This window comes from Anarrhichthys ocellatus, unplaced genomic scaffold (assembly GCF_004355925.1).
Source record: "Anarrhichthys ocellatus isolate YVR2014 unplaced genomic scaffold, GSC_Weel_1.0 scaffold8, whole genome shotgun sequence".
NCBI classification, from domain to species: domain Eukaryota; kingdom Metazoa; phylum Chordata; class Actinopteri; order Perciformes; family Anarhichadidae; genus Anarrhichthys; species Anarrhichthys ocellatus.
The window spans coordinates 8,104,619-8,120,844 of NW_022280038.1; the positions used below are offsets into that span (position 1 = coordinate 8,104,619).

Consider the following 16,226-nt stretch of genomic DNA (forward strand, 5'->3'; position numbering starts at 1 on the left):
CCACTACTTCTGCAGAACTGGGAATAAAAAAATAATTTCACACAAATGAGTCAGTTAGTGGTGATGTGCAGACACCTCTGAAAGAGAGTCAGAGACACCAGGAAGCTACGTCTGTGGTGATGATATGCTAGCTCCCCCCGAAAGTGAACCCTTTTAAAACGTTAGTGTTGAGCCCTGAAAGCATCCAGTGAAACAAAAGCACTTCAGTCCAGTTCCGTTTCCCTCCCCGTCGTGTACTTAGCATTAGTTAGTTATCACAGCCTCCAGGATTTAGTTTGGCGAGTCAGCGTTACTCAGAACTGCTTACTCCGGCCTAATATTCGGAGCTATGGGATATGAACCCCAAAGCAGGAAGTGAAGCTCACTCTGGTTCCTTCGGATGAAGTTCAGGTTAAGTGCCCGACTTCAAACAGGTTTCTGGTTAACACTGAATAAATAGAGCCATCGCCATCATAAAACGTCCGGGTTAAATGTGTTTATGAAGTTCAGACGAGCTGCTGTGTCGACTGCCTCACTTGACACAATCCCTCAATTTAATTAAATGGACACTAAGCGATCTGGAATCACGTGGCGTTGCCGTTCAAGACTTTTTTTTTTTTTTAATACATATAAATAAAGCAATGTTGATTCTTTTAATGGTCCGTTTCTTCCTTACAAAAAAATAAAACCGAACCGATAAGAGTATCAATAATAGTTCTAGTATGAATAAAATCCTAACGATACCCATCCCTATACTTGACGGATATTATTTTAATATTTGCAGTAGATCTCATGTTCCATAGACTCATTCAGACAATAGTCTGGGTAATGGCGGGTACTAATTCAAAACAAAAAAACTTTGGTGAAAGGAGAAGAAGTCATGTTGCTATGGTCAGCAGACAGAAACAGAAACAGACCTGGAGTAAAGAAGGAGCTGGAGTCTCGGTCAATGCACTGATGGTCCGATACTCCACCACACAGAGCTCTTCCACTTTGAGATGGACTTAAAAAATAAGACAGAGACAGGCGGCATCAATACAGAGTCTGGAAAATACACATCTTTGAACAGAAATCAGCAGTGTTCAGTTTTCCTCTTAAATCCCTCAAAAAAATGATTCCCAATGCAAAAGTGGAAGAATAGTATTCTTAATGATGTATTGGTTTTAAGTCCTAAAAGAATAATATATAAAGAATACATGCTTATAAAGGAGGTGGACGGGTTGAGTCAGATGGCCCCTGTGCACACAGTGTGTCCTCAGGTTGGATCGGATTGGGGTATTGATGCCACTGCATCAAACACCCCAACTGATTAGTGCAACTCATCACTCTCACACCCAGCACCCACGCTGACCTTCCGGATGTGTTGGGAGATACTATGGTGCCTGCTGGGTTTGTGTTTACCTCGTGGTTCCATTTGTGATGAGAGGCAGCTCCATCCAGCCTCATCTTGCTGCAGTGTGTGGACTTCATGACAGTTAGCAGCAACTCCTGCATGAGACAAAACCAAGCAAACCATTTCAAAGTCTGAACACACACCACCAACTAAATGCAAGTTCCTGATGTTTTCTTGTAACATAGCCTGCGGGACGTCAATGGGAGATCAGGAATAAAACCTAAATACGTGTTCAACATGCACATATACAGCTGCATTGATTTTATTTTGAAGGAGACTGCTGCCGTTTCTTATCTCAATTCACATAGTTAGTGAATAGTTAGTGAATGTGTGCGAGCAGCAGCATCACTGTAATGTGTTGGTGAACTGAGTTTACAGAGATGCGAGTCAGCTGTTAACCCATTAAAAAATGTCAGCCTATGTTAAAGAAAGACCGACAGTAGAGTTTTTAGCAAAACATGGACTTGTAAGTATTTATTTACTGAAGTCAAAGGTAAGACTGTGCTTAGTTTGTGGAGAGCAGATCGCAGTGTTGATGGATTAGAATCTGAATCTCCATTACGAGAGGAAAAACACGGAGAAATACTAAAACGTGACTGATGCAGAGCAGACACGGACATCTGAGGCTTTGATAGCTAAGCTGCTAAAGCAACATGCTCAGAAGATGTTGGTTCTCTTTGGATCGACCTCCATATGTGAACAAACATTCTCCGTGATGAAGTTTAACAATCCAGATCCTCTCTCACCGACGATCACCTGTCAGGTGTCCTTCACTTCTCACCTCACACATTCAACCTGACTTCAGTCACTCGTTCACTGAACTGACAAACAGAAAATGAGGTCATTGACTACAAACAATAGTGATGAAAGAACTAATTTTGCAGAAGCATGTCAGTCAACCCTGTCAGTGTTTTATGATTATATATGGATATTAAATATGTATATTTGTTTGGATCATTATTCCTGCTGTAGATGTTTTAGGTGGAGCTTATTTTAACTCCTTTGTCATTTTGGTAGTTTGGAAGGATTTGAAAAATCATATTGTGCAAAGTAACTAAAGCTACAATATTTCCCTCTGAGATGTAGTGGAAGTACAAAGTTGAATAAAATAGAAATACTCAAATAAAGTACCATGAATTTGTACTTAAGTAAATATATTAGTTACATTCCACCACTGATCATATTTACTCTTACCACTCACAGCTTATCAAAACCATACAATTTACTTTTTATAAAGATTTACTTTTTAATAGAGCAGGACTGAGTTCAGTCTATTGGTCTGTTTCTTATGTGGCCCCCCTGGTGTTTGTTAAAATCATATTTTTTGGCAAATTAAGCAATTTAATATTACGCTAATTAAACAAACCCATAATATATAAAGAATACATGCTTATAAAGAGGTGGACGGGTTGAGTCAGATGGCCCCTGTGCACACAGTGTGTCCTCAGGTTGGATCGGATTGGGGTATTGATGCCACTGCATCAAACACCCCAACTGATTAGTGCAACTCATCACTCTCACACCCAGTACCCACGCTGACCTTCCGGATGTGTTGGGAGATACTATGGTGCCTGCTGGGTTTGTGTTTACCTCGTGGTTCCATTTGTGATGGAGAGGCAGCTCCATCCAGCCTCATCTTGCTGCAGTGTGTGGACTTCATGACAGTTAGCAGCAACTCCTGCATGAGAGAAAACTAAGCAGGCTAGCGTTAGCCATGCACACAACGTGGTCAATTAGTTACACAACCAGTCTTAAAAACTCAAACGTAAAGAGGTAAACTGGCCTTTGTGGACTATTGGCTACCAATAATTAGTTTTCGTCAACATTGCAAACAAACAGTAACGGTGGTTGGAACAAAAGCAAATATTACGTTAGCCGAGTTAGCTTAACAGTTAGCTAACGCTAGCTGGTGAGCTAACGCTAGCTGGTGAGCTATAGTAGCGTCGTACATTCGCTTCAGTTTCTCAAAAATGACACTTTCCTTCCTAAAAGTAAAACAGTCAAAACAAAAGCACCACATATAAACGTACACAAAGCAGACGAGGTAAGTTATCTCGGTCCTTTCTTTCTTCTTCGTACATTTTGCTGGCGCAGTCTGTGTGATCCAACCGTTTTCTTCTCAATCAAATAAGTGCGGTTCGTAAAGCTCATCGCTGATTGGCTCAAACACCGGAAAATGGGGGACGTTTATTGGACAGTGAAACCTGTTTCCGGTTGAACCACCAATGACAAGCTGTATATCCGTCACATGCACACACTTGCTTCACTAGACCTCTGCGCAGTATTTTACGTACCAGTAATCATCCTGTAAATACACATGGTGTTTTTTTTGATGATCAGTACAGATCCTATAAAATGCTTTTTGTACAATACACCCAATGTATGTTGTCTGCAATTAACTGCTTCATCCTCTTTCAGCATCCTGTCTCTTCTACCGCTGTATGAATGACATCTCTTTTTTTTGTGTCTTTGTGCGTTTGTGAAGTCTGTCCTCTTTCCCGGTCATGGTGGTCCAGAGTAGATTCACATTATTCACTCCAGACACGGCAACACTCTGCCTGATACTCCTCAACTTATTACACTTAATATTTACTTGATATTAAAATGTTATGTACCCGACTTATTTTGTCATGTTATGACATTATTCTACTGAAACTATGCAACATTTTATACTGTAATTACTATTTTGTCTGGTTTCTTGAGAAGGGATCCCTCCTCTGTTGCTCTAAACTGGATGACTTGGCTTCATGCCTCCAAAACCCAGATTCTCTGATTACATCTTTGCTCCCATTGTTATTTCTGTAATTATCTGCAGAACCAGACCTCTATTTTCCTTTATTGCTAAATGTTGATTGTGTCTGGTGAGGAAGGCATTTGTCTGTGTAAATAGATGAGTGAGCCAAATGTTCCATTGAAATGCAAATGCAATTTTATATTAAAAGATAGCAAAGGGATCATTCACTATATCACACAACACAGCTTGTTAGTACTGCCATGGAAATACATATACAGTCTTTTCATATTTACACATCAAGTGACAACCAAACAAAAATCATAAATACCTCTTTTTGTTAACTTTACAACAGCTATACGCAACCAGTATTTCATAAGATAAAAGAGCACTATTAAATAACTGGCATCTTCCCTATCATTTACAAGGCTTGGAAATACAGTGGTTAAAATAATCCAGCGAAAACAAATAAAAACCAAAATGTTCTTCTCCAGTGAGTAAAATTAGTCTAAAAACGGTCATGAAATCCCTTTGTACAAAAGACTATACAACTTAATCAACACAATATCTTCAACAGAAATGTTTGCTTGTATCCGCATGATAAAATCTGTACACTTTTAGCATTCCTGCAGCAGAGTTGGAGGGACTGTGAGCCGGGATGATTGGTTACTGGGTCGCTGTGATGCTCTGTGGGCCTACTGTCAACCAACCGTCAGAGACCGTAGTTATGTAGCTGCCAAGACCCTCTTTCATTGGCCTCAGTGCTTCGTCTAGCAGCAAATCAGCACGTTGCTGAGCTTGTAGCAGATACTTCAAAAATACATGGTTCTATAAAGTCTAACCGATATATTTGTCAATATAGCAATATAGTATTTCCTCGTACCATTTCTCAACAACAGACAGAATGGTACTCTAAAAGTTAAAGCAATGCATAATATCTTTACTCATATTAAATTCATTTTTCAGTACGTTGTCAGTGATACATTTCTAAACTATAACCCTCACTGTCTGATGGGGTCAGACATGCACAGTGTTCCTAAGTTATGCATTTGTTGTACTGAGCTGTGGCCGATACTGCAAGAGTTGATGGATCAAAACTCAAATTACAAAAAAAAAAAAAATACAAATGTTCTCGTTTCCCTCTAGCAGTGTTTCGCCATGCAGATACTTTTGGTTGTATGCGCCAGGTTTTTGATAAATTCACCTCTGAAACTTCGCCCTACTCCAACACAATACAGAGCCCAAATGACAGTGGAACTCTTGTGATTATGTTCCAGAATTAAGAAAATCGAATTAATTTGTAGTGACACAAATATCTAAAAATCGAACCCGACAACATCATATTGTTGTTTATTGAATACTTACACTTGTACCAGCCTTTAAACTGTTGTCCGTGGTGTAAGAATGGACAGGGAGGGCCAAATGATGTATTCTGTAGGCAGCTAAGGCGACAGCCAATACAGTTGGAGAGGTGTCATTAGTAGAGAAGAGTTATTTTATTAATGAATTGTTGATAAAATCAAAAGAGTTTAAAAGTCTAATAGCAAGTGCTGTTGTAGATAATCTTTCATCTGGCTAGAAAACCTCAGGAACATGTTTGACATATTTTTAGAAAGACCGATCAGAGAAACACTCAATGAGAGATTGCACTGAGAGGGAAGATCCCCAAAAAACCCCTCCAGTGTTTTGGGGCATCAGAAATGTCTAACAGCTGGGTAAATAAAACCAACACTATCTGCATGGCTGAATAGCCCTAGTGGTACATGTCTGAGAAAATACGCTTTTCTGAGATTTGGGTGACCAAACCAGAGTTTTTTTTTTTAAATGTCACGAACATTTTAAAACCTCCGATAGAAAATAATTCTACAGCTGAAGGAGGAAAAAGAACGCAATGTTTGGCACTTAGGGCTGTTACTTCATCATGGCTTCCTCTGCTCGGCCCGAGGATCAGCAATGGTTGAATTACAACTTTTAAAAAAAATGAATAAATGAAAAAAAAAGGGCTCCTTTAAGATTACATTTGCAAAGGATGAATGGACTTCTGCAACCAGCTGAGAGCACCAGCTACAGTGCAGCCTTGCTGTTGGAGGCTGTAAAACAAGGAATCAGAAGCAGGGGGCGTCATCACTGAGGGCAAGTCAGGGAAGTCAAACGAAACTAACATCCCGTAATTAAGATACATTGCTATTGAAGTGTAAATGCTGAAAGAAGCATGGGGACTCTGAAGCCCCACCCTTTGGCACTGTCATAAATACAACTTGTGAATACCGGGTCCGGTTCTAACACAACACTCTCGCCGTTTTTTTTCCCCGAAAGTCAGCAAACCCACTCCACAAGTACAAAAAACGTTCATAAATAGAGTTCATAAAGACATGAGTGGCATTAGAGAGCGTCGCGGTTACGTCGTCCAGGTAGTACGTCGTTCTAGTGTCGTCCAAAAAAAAAGAGAAAAGTTCACAAAGAATAAAGGTGAAGTTGTACACAGAGAAGCGTTTGTCGCATTGAGAGTCTGCATCCTTTAAAAAGGCTCCAGATAACGCTCGTGTCTCTCTGTTCACTTCCTCCCCAGAGTCCTTTGCTTTCTTATTCCAGCATGCTCATTAGTTTATCATTTTTGCCTGAAGGCAGTAGCACTGAGGGTACTGTTGGAGGACTGTACTGCATGTGTATGTGTGTATGTGTGTGTGTGTGTGTGTGTGTGTGTGTGCAGAAGTAGGACGGAGCCCCAGTTTCAGAGACAGGAGTTGTGTTTATGGAAACTTAGTTGTGTCTAACTAGGTTCATTTGTACCATTCCTACAAATGCAACTGTTGCTCTGTTTGTACCTTTTTATCTTTGTGTGTTTGTACCAGCTATAATTACAGGTGTGTGTGTGTGTGTGTGTGTGTGTATTAGGTAACGGAGGTTGAGACGAAGCGTGGAGGGCAGGGGGCGTCCCTCACACCTCGCTCTCGGTGGAGGGCTTGCGCGTGGAGACCCAGCCGGTGTCGGGGAGGCTGTGCTGGGCATGGCGCTGAGGGGTGATGGCCGAGGGGGTCAGGGTGGTTATGGAGGAGCATTCGGACTCTTGGAGGAGCTGCTCCGTCTCGCCGTCGTCTAGCGAGGCGCTGCTGGCCTGCAGGGACACGGTGTCCGTGCGCATGCAGGTGTGCAGGCCACCCCGGGATGGCTTGATCTGTTTGAGGTCGTCCCAGTAAAGCTCCTCGTTGGACAGCAGGCACACGCCCTCCACAATGCGGATCTTCTCCTTGGTGTAGCCTCCGTCCACTCCCCCCTGGACAACGAGAGACGAAGAGTTATTCGGGGTGATGGCCGCTGTATGAGCAGTTTAAAAAGGGATATCCACCTTCAGGTACTCATTAATAGTCAATTGGTGATTCATTTTTGTTTTCAGTTTATTCACTTGACAGATGGCCTTGTTCTCCTATATTTCTTTAATACAGTCACATTTCTTTCTCTCTTTCACTCCCCCCTTTAAAGAATAATTAGAGGTTACATTTCTGCAACACAAACATCACCAACACTTTAAACAGTTCAACGTGTTAAAGGTGGATTTCCCTTCAAGGATTAATCAGCAACCAACTGCACAACACTCCAGGACAAGATGTCGCCTTCAAACTCAACCCATGCACAGCAAATTGTCTCCGTTTAGTAATGCTGCACTTTCCTCTGGAGTTAGTTTCTCATTTTCAGATTAAGGTGCCACAGCTATATAATTATCATTAGCAACTAGATTCACTGCCTTGCGGTTGTATGCCGCAGGGCAGTGATTCTAGTTGCTAATGATTCAGTCTTTTATGGAGCCTCCCAGCAAAAGCATTTAGCACGTGAGTAAATAAACATCTTCTAATAATTCTAATCAGTTCATCCTCGAGTGCAATTAGACCTTATTGCCCAATTTGAAAAAAAATCCCTCCAGGATATTCCTGAGTTCACGAGAATGCATCGGACGGACAGACGAACAAATAACCCAAAACACAATGCCTCAGACCACAGCTGACACTAAGATGTAAACCTAACCTGGAGTCAAATGTACTGGATCGCTTTATGGCACAAAAACAAGGAGATGGTGTTATTTTTCCAGCGCAGATGGAGTCAAGCTACAGTGTGTATATATAACACCCGCGGACAAATCATTCTATGTCTGTTGTTAGCAGGAATAATTTGAACAGTGTCTCTTCATCTCCAGCATGGAAAGAAACACACACAGCGTGGCACCCCTGTTGAAGCAGAGGCAAAACGACCCAAAGCAGTAAGCTTGCTCGGAACTGCCGCTTTTTACAAACAGCCTTCAAGCAGTCCAGCCATAACGTGTCCAGTATTTCAGAGGAGTCTTTCCAACAGCTGGTGCGATGGGTTGCAATAAGCAGGGCATTGGAAATGGACTCGGCCTTATACGCATAAAAACAAAAAGCAGACATCCTTTAGGTATTCTCTCTCTTTTGACGAATCTTACCTACAGTGGGAACTAACTGGACTTATGGGAAATGTAGTGCTTAGTTTAAGAAAACGCTATTTGTAGCACATTTGACAAATGTATCCGTACACTTGGATTTCTTGCCTTCGACAAAGAAACCTGCCGTGCTACTGATCGCAGAGCTCTGACGCTGCACCGACGAGATAAATTGTTATTTTCGAAAGCAGGGTGCATGCAGTGAAAGACAGAAGAAGTGAGGGGAAAACAAAGAAGCAACAGAGGACGCCACTCCTTCATGCTGTGTAACTACCTCTCCGCGGGACAAGTGGGTCAAAAGATAAAGGGAGAGAGGGAGTTGTAGGGATGAGAGTGCTGCAGGGAGGAGAGAGAGAGAGAGAGAGAGAGGAGGGGGGAGAAAAGGTGAGCGCTGCCGTCGGTAACCTGCTCGTGTCATATGTTGCAATATTACAACACAATCAATCAGACAAACAGTAAAGTCATTTGTCTCTGTGGTTACCCACCGTACGCCTCCATAGTCTGGGACCGTCCTATGGAATTAACATGGATTCACCTTCAATCCATTCATATATTAAACAAAAGAGAAAACATCTGTCGTTTTCACTTCCAGGCTGTTCGTTACCTCTTTCTTATATCGAAGCTGGTTGTATATTGGAGGCTTTTGCGACGCCTCAATCTTGACCTCTTGTGTGGACGTCCGATACGAGGGGTTACTGTAGGTCAGGTTGCTCACTCCCGGGTCAGCGAACTTCGACTTTTTATGTCTGTCGTTGAACAACAGGAAGAAAACAGCACATGGCTTGATAAATCAAACTGTCCACTGTAACATTTCTATTTACAATCAACACTTGAAATGACGAGGTAGTACAAACTGTAAACCACACTTTGGTGTTTCATTTTCACCTCTTTACTTAAGATTTCATACAAAATGTACCAAAACACTGGCAATGAGGAAGATCTTGCGTAGATAATAACAAAAATAAATATATTTTTTTTAATTAAATCATACCCTCTAAACTAAAAAGGCAATTGAATTGACATCCAACACTATTACTAAGCTTATTTACAATATATTTAGCCAAGGCAGATCTATAGAGGGAACCATAAAGTGCATCTTTGTGTTCAGGAGTGAGAACATTAAGAGTTGTCACACGGGGGGGGGGACTGACCTGTAAATGATCAAAGCAGCAATGAGGATCAGTATAGCCAGGATGGTCAGAACTCCGCCAATCACGTAGCTGATGTGAAGTCCTTCCCCTGCAACAGATGGCACAGATGTTACAGACGGGAGTGTTCACAGAGAAAATCCAGTGGCTTTGCTTAAAAGATCACAGAGTTGTTTGCTGATTTACCCAATTTCAATTTCATCTCAGTACAGAAACAGTTCTGATGGTGTTTATCCTAGCTTATCTGGCATTTATGTTCCTGTATTTACAAACTGTCAGGGTTCACGTCATCAGAAACTCAACACTGAATGAACTATGTCCTCAAACTGAGTGACAGTTATATGACTGCAGAGTTGGCCCTGTGAGGGTTAAACATACTGTGCTTTTTGTAGATATAGCACTATAAACTTACCATATTGATTTATTTGTTGTCGTTTTGATTTAGTTGTATTTGTTTGCTCTTTGTAATTGTGTTTTTTGTTAAAGTGCCATATGAATTAAATAAGTTGTATTATATCATTATTACATCACTTCATCTGCATTTCATAATGCTTTGATGACAGACTCTGGCGTCCATATTTGTTTTTCAGGCACGTCTGTATTATTTGAGCCAAGTCAAGTATATCACAGGTTTTCAGAAAAGAAAAAAAGAAAAACACAGTTTGCCAGTTGTAATTGCCTGGCGGTCGATTGAAATGATATTAATAACTTGGAAACTGGTAATTACTTAAACCTCCACATGACATAACTGTGGCATTAGCAATGCTAGACTGGAAGAAGGGCGAAACTTGAGTGAATTTCCAAAATGTCAGACCTGAATGTCAGTGTCCCTTTAAGACGACATGCAGTGTGCAAACTGAAGAGGAGAGAAGTGTCTCGTGTACTGACCGTGAGGAGCCGTCACCACGTTGCTCAAGCAGCCTTCTATGTTTAGGTTCTTGTCAGTGCAGCTGTGAAAACAAGACAGAAAGCTTGAGAAAGGTACTTTGCTCTAAATATCCTAATGTCAGCTGTAAAAGCCTCTGTCCTATTCCTGCTGGTTGAAAATCTCATGGTGTGTTCTGTTAAAGATGAACAATTGCATAACACTCACTGGAGTGTTTTCACGTGGGATGAAAGGCTTCAGAGCACTCAAGATTTTTTTGAGCGAGGACAAGCAACTTCATATCTCCAATTATTGCTATTTCTTAAGAAGAAGTCCTTCAAATTAGATGAACAAAGTCTAAAAGAAGTACTCAAAACAGAAAATCCGGCAGCATCTTCTGTGGACAACATGCTGCTATTTGAATCATGCTTTAAAGAAATGAGGGAACATGTGGGATAACATGAAAGTAATTTGAGATATGTTCACAGGGTTGAGTTATCAATTACATTTTGTATCACAAATAACTTCAAAAAAGGAATTTTCCTGGTAAAAATGTACCAGCAGACATACTTGACCGGTGAGGATCCTCCGAGCGGAGTGTCTGTTGGAGCTTTGGGGATCTTGTTGGGGACAGGAGTGCTACTGGTCCCTCTGGCAGGAGAGGTGGGGATGTAACCTGCAACTGATGAACACATGCAGATCACAACCTGAGTGTGCAACAGAATTGTAAATGTATTTTATAACTGGCGCTAGGATAAATACGGAAGTCCTGAGAGGAAAGTGAGAAATGATTTCTTCCGGTGATCCATTTTCTAAATTTCTAAATCGTTTTCTCTCCAACATTTATGACTTCAGTGAGGATCCTCACTTCCGAACCGGTGAAAACCAGTTCTTTAATCATTTTTACAACAAACCCTTTAATAAAAATAATTCCGACAAAAATGAGAATAAAAAGAAAAAATAATTACATTGCAAATTTTTTTCACAGAATACTTTTTTTAAGGAACTTTGAAAAATGATGCTGGAAACATCTCTTTGTCACTTGTTCTAAAGTCATAAACGCAGGAGAGAAAACAACGTAGGTCAGGCTTACAGAATGGATCACCAGATTTCTTTTTCCTCACTTGCTTCCTCAGATAATTCTGCTATGAAAAGTTCTGATGGGCCAAGAGATTCAGCTAAAACATGCAAACGCGTTGGTAAGGTTCATTTTGGTGAAACATTAAGAAGTCAGCAGATCGAACAGCCACACAGCACAACCACAGTGGTCACTCACTGGTGGAGCAGGGTCGCCCATCCGGTTCATCGGGGCAGGCGCACACAAAACTGTTGGTCTTAGCGAAGCAGAGGTGAGTGCAGCCGCCATTATTTACCCCACAGAGATTGGTACCTGAATGAGAGGAGAGGGGACGTTCACAACGTTTTTACACAAGGAGACAACCGATTTTCAACATATAATATTCAGTATTGGTCATACTGCCAGACCGATCATTTCACCACGAAGCACTGAGTGACTGAATATTAGCCTGCCATATTTCAAGCTCATACATCCGAATTAGCCTCTGCTGCTGCAGCACTTTACCACCCGAACACTTACAGATAAACATGGCCTTTGGCGTCTCCCAAGTCAAGCTGGAGGTGTGAGGAGAAAAGCGTCCTTACCTGTCTGTCTGTGAGGCGATACCACTATAATGTCCATGAGGCCCTCCACGCTGGCCAGCACGGTTTCCTTGTTACGGCCTGTGTGCTTGTCCACCCGCTGGATGGACTTAGTCTGCCAGTCCGTCCAGTAGATCCAGCGGTCTTGCTGCGAGAGTCGGGAGAAAGGGGTTAGAGGGGAGGACACCGGCTTCAACTGGGGAAACGAGGGAGAAGAAGAGAGGAGAGGAAAAACACAGACAAGGAGAAGGGGGATGGGAGGAAGAAAAGGGGAGGGAGAGAAGAGGAAGAAAAATGAGGGTCAGAGTGGAAGAGAAGTAGGAGAAATGGTTAAGTCGAATGGGTTCAGCATGAGTTGGAGGACGGAGAGACGACCAGTGGGGAGGGTCACACGGTGAGCCGATGACTGAGATAGAGCAGGTGAGTGGAGGAGGCAGCCAGGAGGAGGGTCCAGCCCAGTGATTGACAGCTGAGGGTGAGGAGGGGTAGAGGAGGGGGTACCTGCGTGAGGGCGAACGGGTGGGACACCGGGCTGACGAGGATCTGGCGCAGTTTCCCATTCAGGTCCGAACTCTCGATCCGGTCCAAGTGCGCGTCCACCCAGAAGATCCTGCAGAGTCATAAACACACTTCTGTCTGTAAATACACTGTGCATGCCGTCTGACTGACACTGTAAAAACAAGAGTTTAATAACACTGTGAGATTGTAACATATATAAACTATATTCAGTTGTTATACAATAATAGTCAGTTGTATAATCTTCATGCCTCTCTACTTGTCTTATGGATCTACTTTCTGACACCGCAGTGGTGGCCTGATTTCCCCACGGGGATAATTGGAATCATGAAGCATTTAATTTCCTTCCACAGACACGCTTCTCCCTCTCTGACCTTCTTGTGTCGTAGTCCAGCGTGAGACCGTTGGGCCAGCCCAGGTCGGTGTTGATCAGAACCTTTCGGTCCGAGCCGTCCAGGTGAGATCGCTCGATCTTTGCAATGTGACCCCAGTCGGTCCAGAACAGGTACCTGTAGCGACGAGGCGAACAAAGTTGAAAATTCCAAACTAAAACAAATAACTCCACGCGATGTTTTGCCGTCTTTCTGCTGATACCTCGCTTTAAGTCGTTTATTAACAGCTCCAAAAAAAGAGAAAGTTGCTCAAGAAATTTCTTTCAACAAGCTCAAAACCCAAATTTTTATTTGAGGGTGGAGCCCAGTCCCCTGTCTTACCCTTTGCTCGGGAACACTGCGATGGCTCGGGGTTCATCCAAGCTGTTGTTGACCAGGACTTTGCGGCAAGTTCCATCCAGGCGGGCCACCTCGATGGTGTTGCGCCCCGTGTCGGTCCAGTACATGTTCCTGGCCACCCAGTCGACCGCCAGCCCATCTGTGGTCTTCAGGCCCTGGCTGATCACCGTCTCCATGCCACTGCCGTCTAGGTTTGAACGCCTACAGATCAAAGTAAAGGGTGGACATTGTGGACATGGGGCGACCATCATATCAATTCTCAAAGTCTCACTGTTCTTCCTTTCTCTACAAAATAAAAAAATCACAATTTATTATTGATAACTGACTGTTTGATTAATACACATTATAAAATCGTGATTAATGTAATCAAAGCTAAAACATAAAGGGCATTGGAGTTTGCATGTAGACGTCGCTTGCGCTCGCACCGTATGACATCCAGGGTGACGTCGGTGTAGTAAAGCTTTCCGTCCACGCTGTCGTAATCCAGCGAGATGACGTTGTGCAGCTCGGGCACCGGCACGTGCACGTCGGTGTGGTCGTTGGTGTCGAGGGAGATCCTGCGCACGCTGACGCGGTTGGAGAAGAGCAGGTACGACTCCGGGGAGTCGTCACACGACCTGCCGTCTCCCTTGAGCAGGATGCCGGTGGGACAGGCACAGGATGTGTCGTTGGGACGGGGCAGGCACAGGTGGGTGCAGCCCCCGTTCCTCCGGCCGCACTTGTTGAAACCTGAAGAGGCCAGAGACAAAAGGAATGACGCAAAGAGACACAGACTTCAAATAAAACAAAAACACAGACACTTTGCAACACGAGAATCTGTCTGCACTCAAAGCGGATTTTTGTTTACACAGAGATGTCTTACTGTTTCTTGGCAACATATAATTACTTGTCAATCACCCAGAGAGATATTCATAATATAATCAGCTATAATGAGGATTATCGAGTAAGGATGAGACTGCCGAAAACAAACTGCAAACAAACAAAATAAACTGTGTAGAGAAGGTCATGCGATATTGACAAGTGGATGGAAATGGATGAAATGAGCAGTATAAATAGATGGAAGCAGGTTTAGTTCATATATTTATTAGCAGCAGTCACACAGCAGACAGTTAACTAGGAGTGACCCCGAATAGTCGACTAAGATTCGATCTAAGGAGCCTGATTCAGCAGCCAATCTCACAGTAGAATTGTCGCAGTGGCAGAAAAATGATGGAAACTGGATCATTCCATTCGAGCTATATGGGGGTGCTGAATGTCTGATTTTACATAGTATTGCTTGTTTTTCTCCAAATAAATCATGATATGTAGCCTATTTCGGTTTGGTAGGTTTTAAATATCGGCCTGTTAATATTACTGTTAAGTCACCATGTATGCTTTATCCACATTTGCCGGACCATCGGAGCAGACGTGACTCACCCAGTGGCCTCTCCCTGTCCACAGCCTGGATGTCCATCAAGCCCGGCAGGTTGGCTCGCACCGTGATGGTGTTGGTCCCGGTTTTCTTGTCAGCTCGCTGGATGCTGCGGCTCTGCCAGTCAGTCCAGTAGATGTGGGACCCCAGCAGGGTCAAGCCGTACGGGTGCTGGACCGGAGACACCAGGGTGCGGCGATTCTGCCCGTTCAGGTCGGCCGCCTCGATGCGCTGGAAAAGGACCAAGAGAGATTTAAGGGATTACCACCATGACTCCATAATGTCTGATGCCTTCGTGAGGTTTAAATCCACGCGAGTGTCACCGGGAGTCACAGCTCACCTCAGTGTGAGCGTCGGCCCACAGCAGCTGCGAGCCGGCCATGTCAATGGCCAGGCCGTTGGGCCAGCCCAGGTTGTTGCTGATGAGGACCGTGCGGTCTGTACCATCCATCGCCGAGCGCTCCAGCTTAGCGTGCTCTCCCCAGTCTGACCAGAACATGTAACTAGAGCGGAGAGAGAGCAACACGGAGGTCAAAAGGTATCAAAAGTGTGAGGAGACTGAAAGTAGGATATAAACTCTTCGCTGAAGTAAAATTCACACCGTGAGATCTAGTTTCATCTTTGACAGTGTAATCTGAGGTTTTGAACCCAATGCTCTGAAAATGTAAAAAAAGCCGTCACGCTATCGCAGCCTCACCCCATCTCGTTGTAGAGGGCGATGGCTCGAGGGCTGTCCAGGTTTTGCCAGACGAGAACTTTCCTCATGGATCCGTCCAGGTTGGCCACCTCGATGCGGTTGGTGCCCGTGTCCGTCCAGTAGATCTTCCTGCCGACAGCATCCACCGCCAGGCCGTCCGTTGTCACCAACCCTGCAGAGAGAGACACATAGAGAGGCGGAGATGGAGTCGTGACGCTCTGACAGGGTGGAGCTAATCAGCATCGAGCTTGTGAGCCATCCTCCTCACCTGTAGCTACGATGTCTTCTTGCTCTTTTCCGTCGATGTTGGATCTGCTGATTTTCTTCAGCGTACTGTCGGACCAATACACTTTTCCTGCAGGAGGCGCCACATACATATGTAAGGACTCCATTTCTGCATCATTTTCTTTTTTAAAAAGAGCCGTTACAAAACTCTGAGAAGAAACACAAACCTTCTTTTGGGTCGACCCCGATGGCGATGGTGTTTTTCATGGAGCCATTGACGGCCAGAACCACATCGGCGTAGTAGGGGATGTCCAAAGAAACCATCCTGATGTCCGTCCTCCGTGCAAAGATGAGGAAGCTGCTCATCCCTGCACACACACACACACACACACACACACACACACACACACACACACAC

At 43.5% G+C, this 16,226-nt stretch overlaps 1 protein-coding gene and 2 non-coding genes across 7 annotated transcripts in view; all 3 read right to left on the reverse strand.

The window, feature by feature from the left end:
• Positions 1 to 1,198: 1,198 nt before the first annotated feature.
• Positions 1,199 to 1,312, reverse strand: LOC116384319 (small nucleolar RNA SNORD67). The gene has a single exon (XR_004212801.1). It is a non-coding gene; the product is annotated as a small nucleolar RNA SNORD67 (small nucleolar RNA).
• A 1,468-nt stretch (positions 1,313 to 2,780) lies between these two features.
• On the reverse strand, positions 2,781 to 2,894 carry LOC116384320 (small nucleolar RNA SNORD67). The gene has a single exon (XR_004212802.1). It is a non-coding gene; the product is annotated as a small nucleolar RNA SNORD67 (small nucleolar RNA).
• A 1,384-nt stretch (positions 2,895 to 4,278) lies between these two features.
• The window catches only part of lrp4 (low density lipoprotein receptor-related protein 4), a 105,120-nt gene continuing 93,172 nt past the window's right edge, over positions 4,279 to 16,226 (reverse strand). The window contains exons 23-39 of one of the 5 annotated variants that reach the window (XM_031848677.1): positions 16,036 to 16,176; positions 15,852 to 15,938; positions 15,584 to 15,755; positions 15,227 to 15,389; positions 14,892 to 15,117; positions 13,901 to 14,204; positions 13,458 to 13,676; positions 13,119 to 13,253; positions 12,730 to 12,838; positions 12,232 to 12,424; positions 11,846 to 11,959; positions 11,140 to 11,251; positions 10,593 to 10,654; positions 9,708 to 9,795; positions 9,161 to 9,302; positions 7,344 to 7,377; positions 4,279 to 7,025 (exon numbers count right to left, since the gene is read on the reverse strand). In XM_031848677.1, coding sequence (XP_031704537.1) covers positions 6,874 to 7,025; positions 7,344 to 7,377; positions 9,161 to 9,302; positions 9,708 to 9,795; positions 10,593 to 10,654; positions 11,140 to 11,251; positions 11,846 to 11,959; positions 12,232 to 12,424; positions 12,730 to 12,838; positions 13,119 to 13,253; positions 13,458 to 13,676; positions 13,901 to 14,204; positions 14,892 to 15,117; positions 15,227 to 15,389; positions 15,584 to 15,755; positions 15,852 to 15,938; positions 16,036 to 16,176 — 2,453 coding nt within the window. In that variant the 3' untranslated portion in view covers positions 4,279 to 6,873. Of the gene's footprint in view, positions 7,378 to 8,830; positions 8,893 to 9,160; positions 9,303 to 9,707; positions 9,796 to 10,592; positions 10,655 to 11,139; positions 11,252 to 11,845; positions 11,960 to 12,231; positions 12,425 to 12,729; positions 12,839 to 13,118; positions 13,254 to 13,457; positions 13,677 to 13,900; positions 14,205 to 14,891; positions 15,118 to 15,226; positions 15,390 to 15,583; positions 15,756 to 15,851; positions 15,939 to 16,035; positions 16,177 to 16,226 lie in introns of all 5 variants that reach the window. The other 4 variants (XM_031848678.1, XM_031848676.1, XM_031848675.1 and 1 more) reach the window with 4 other exon arrangements.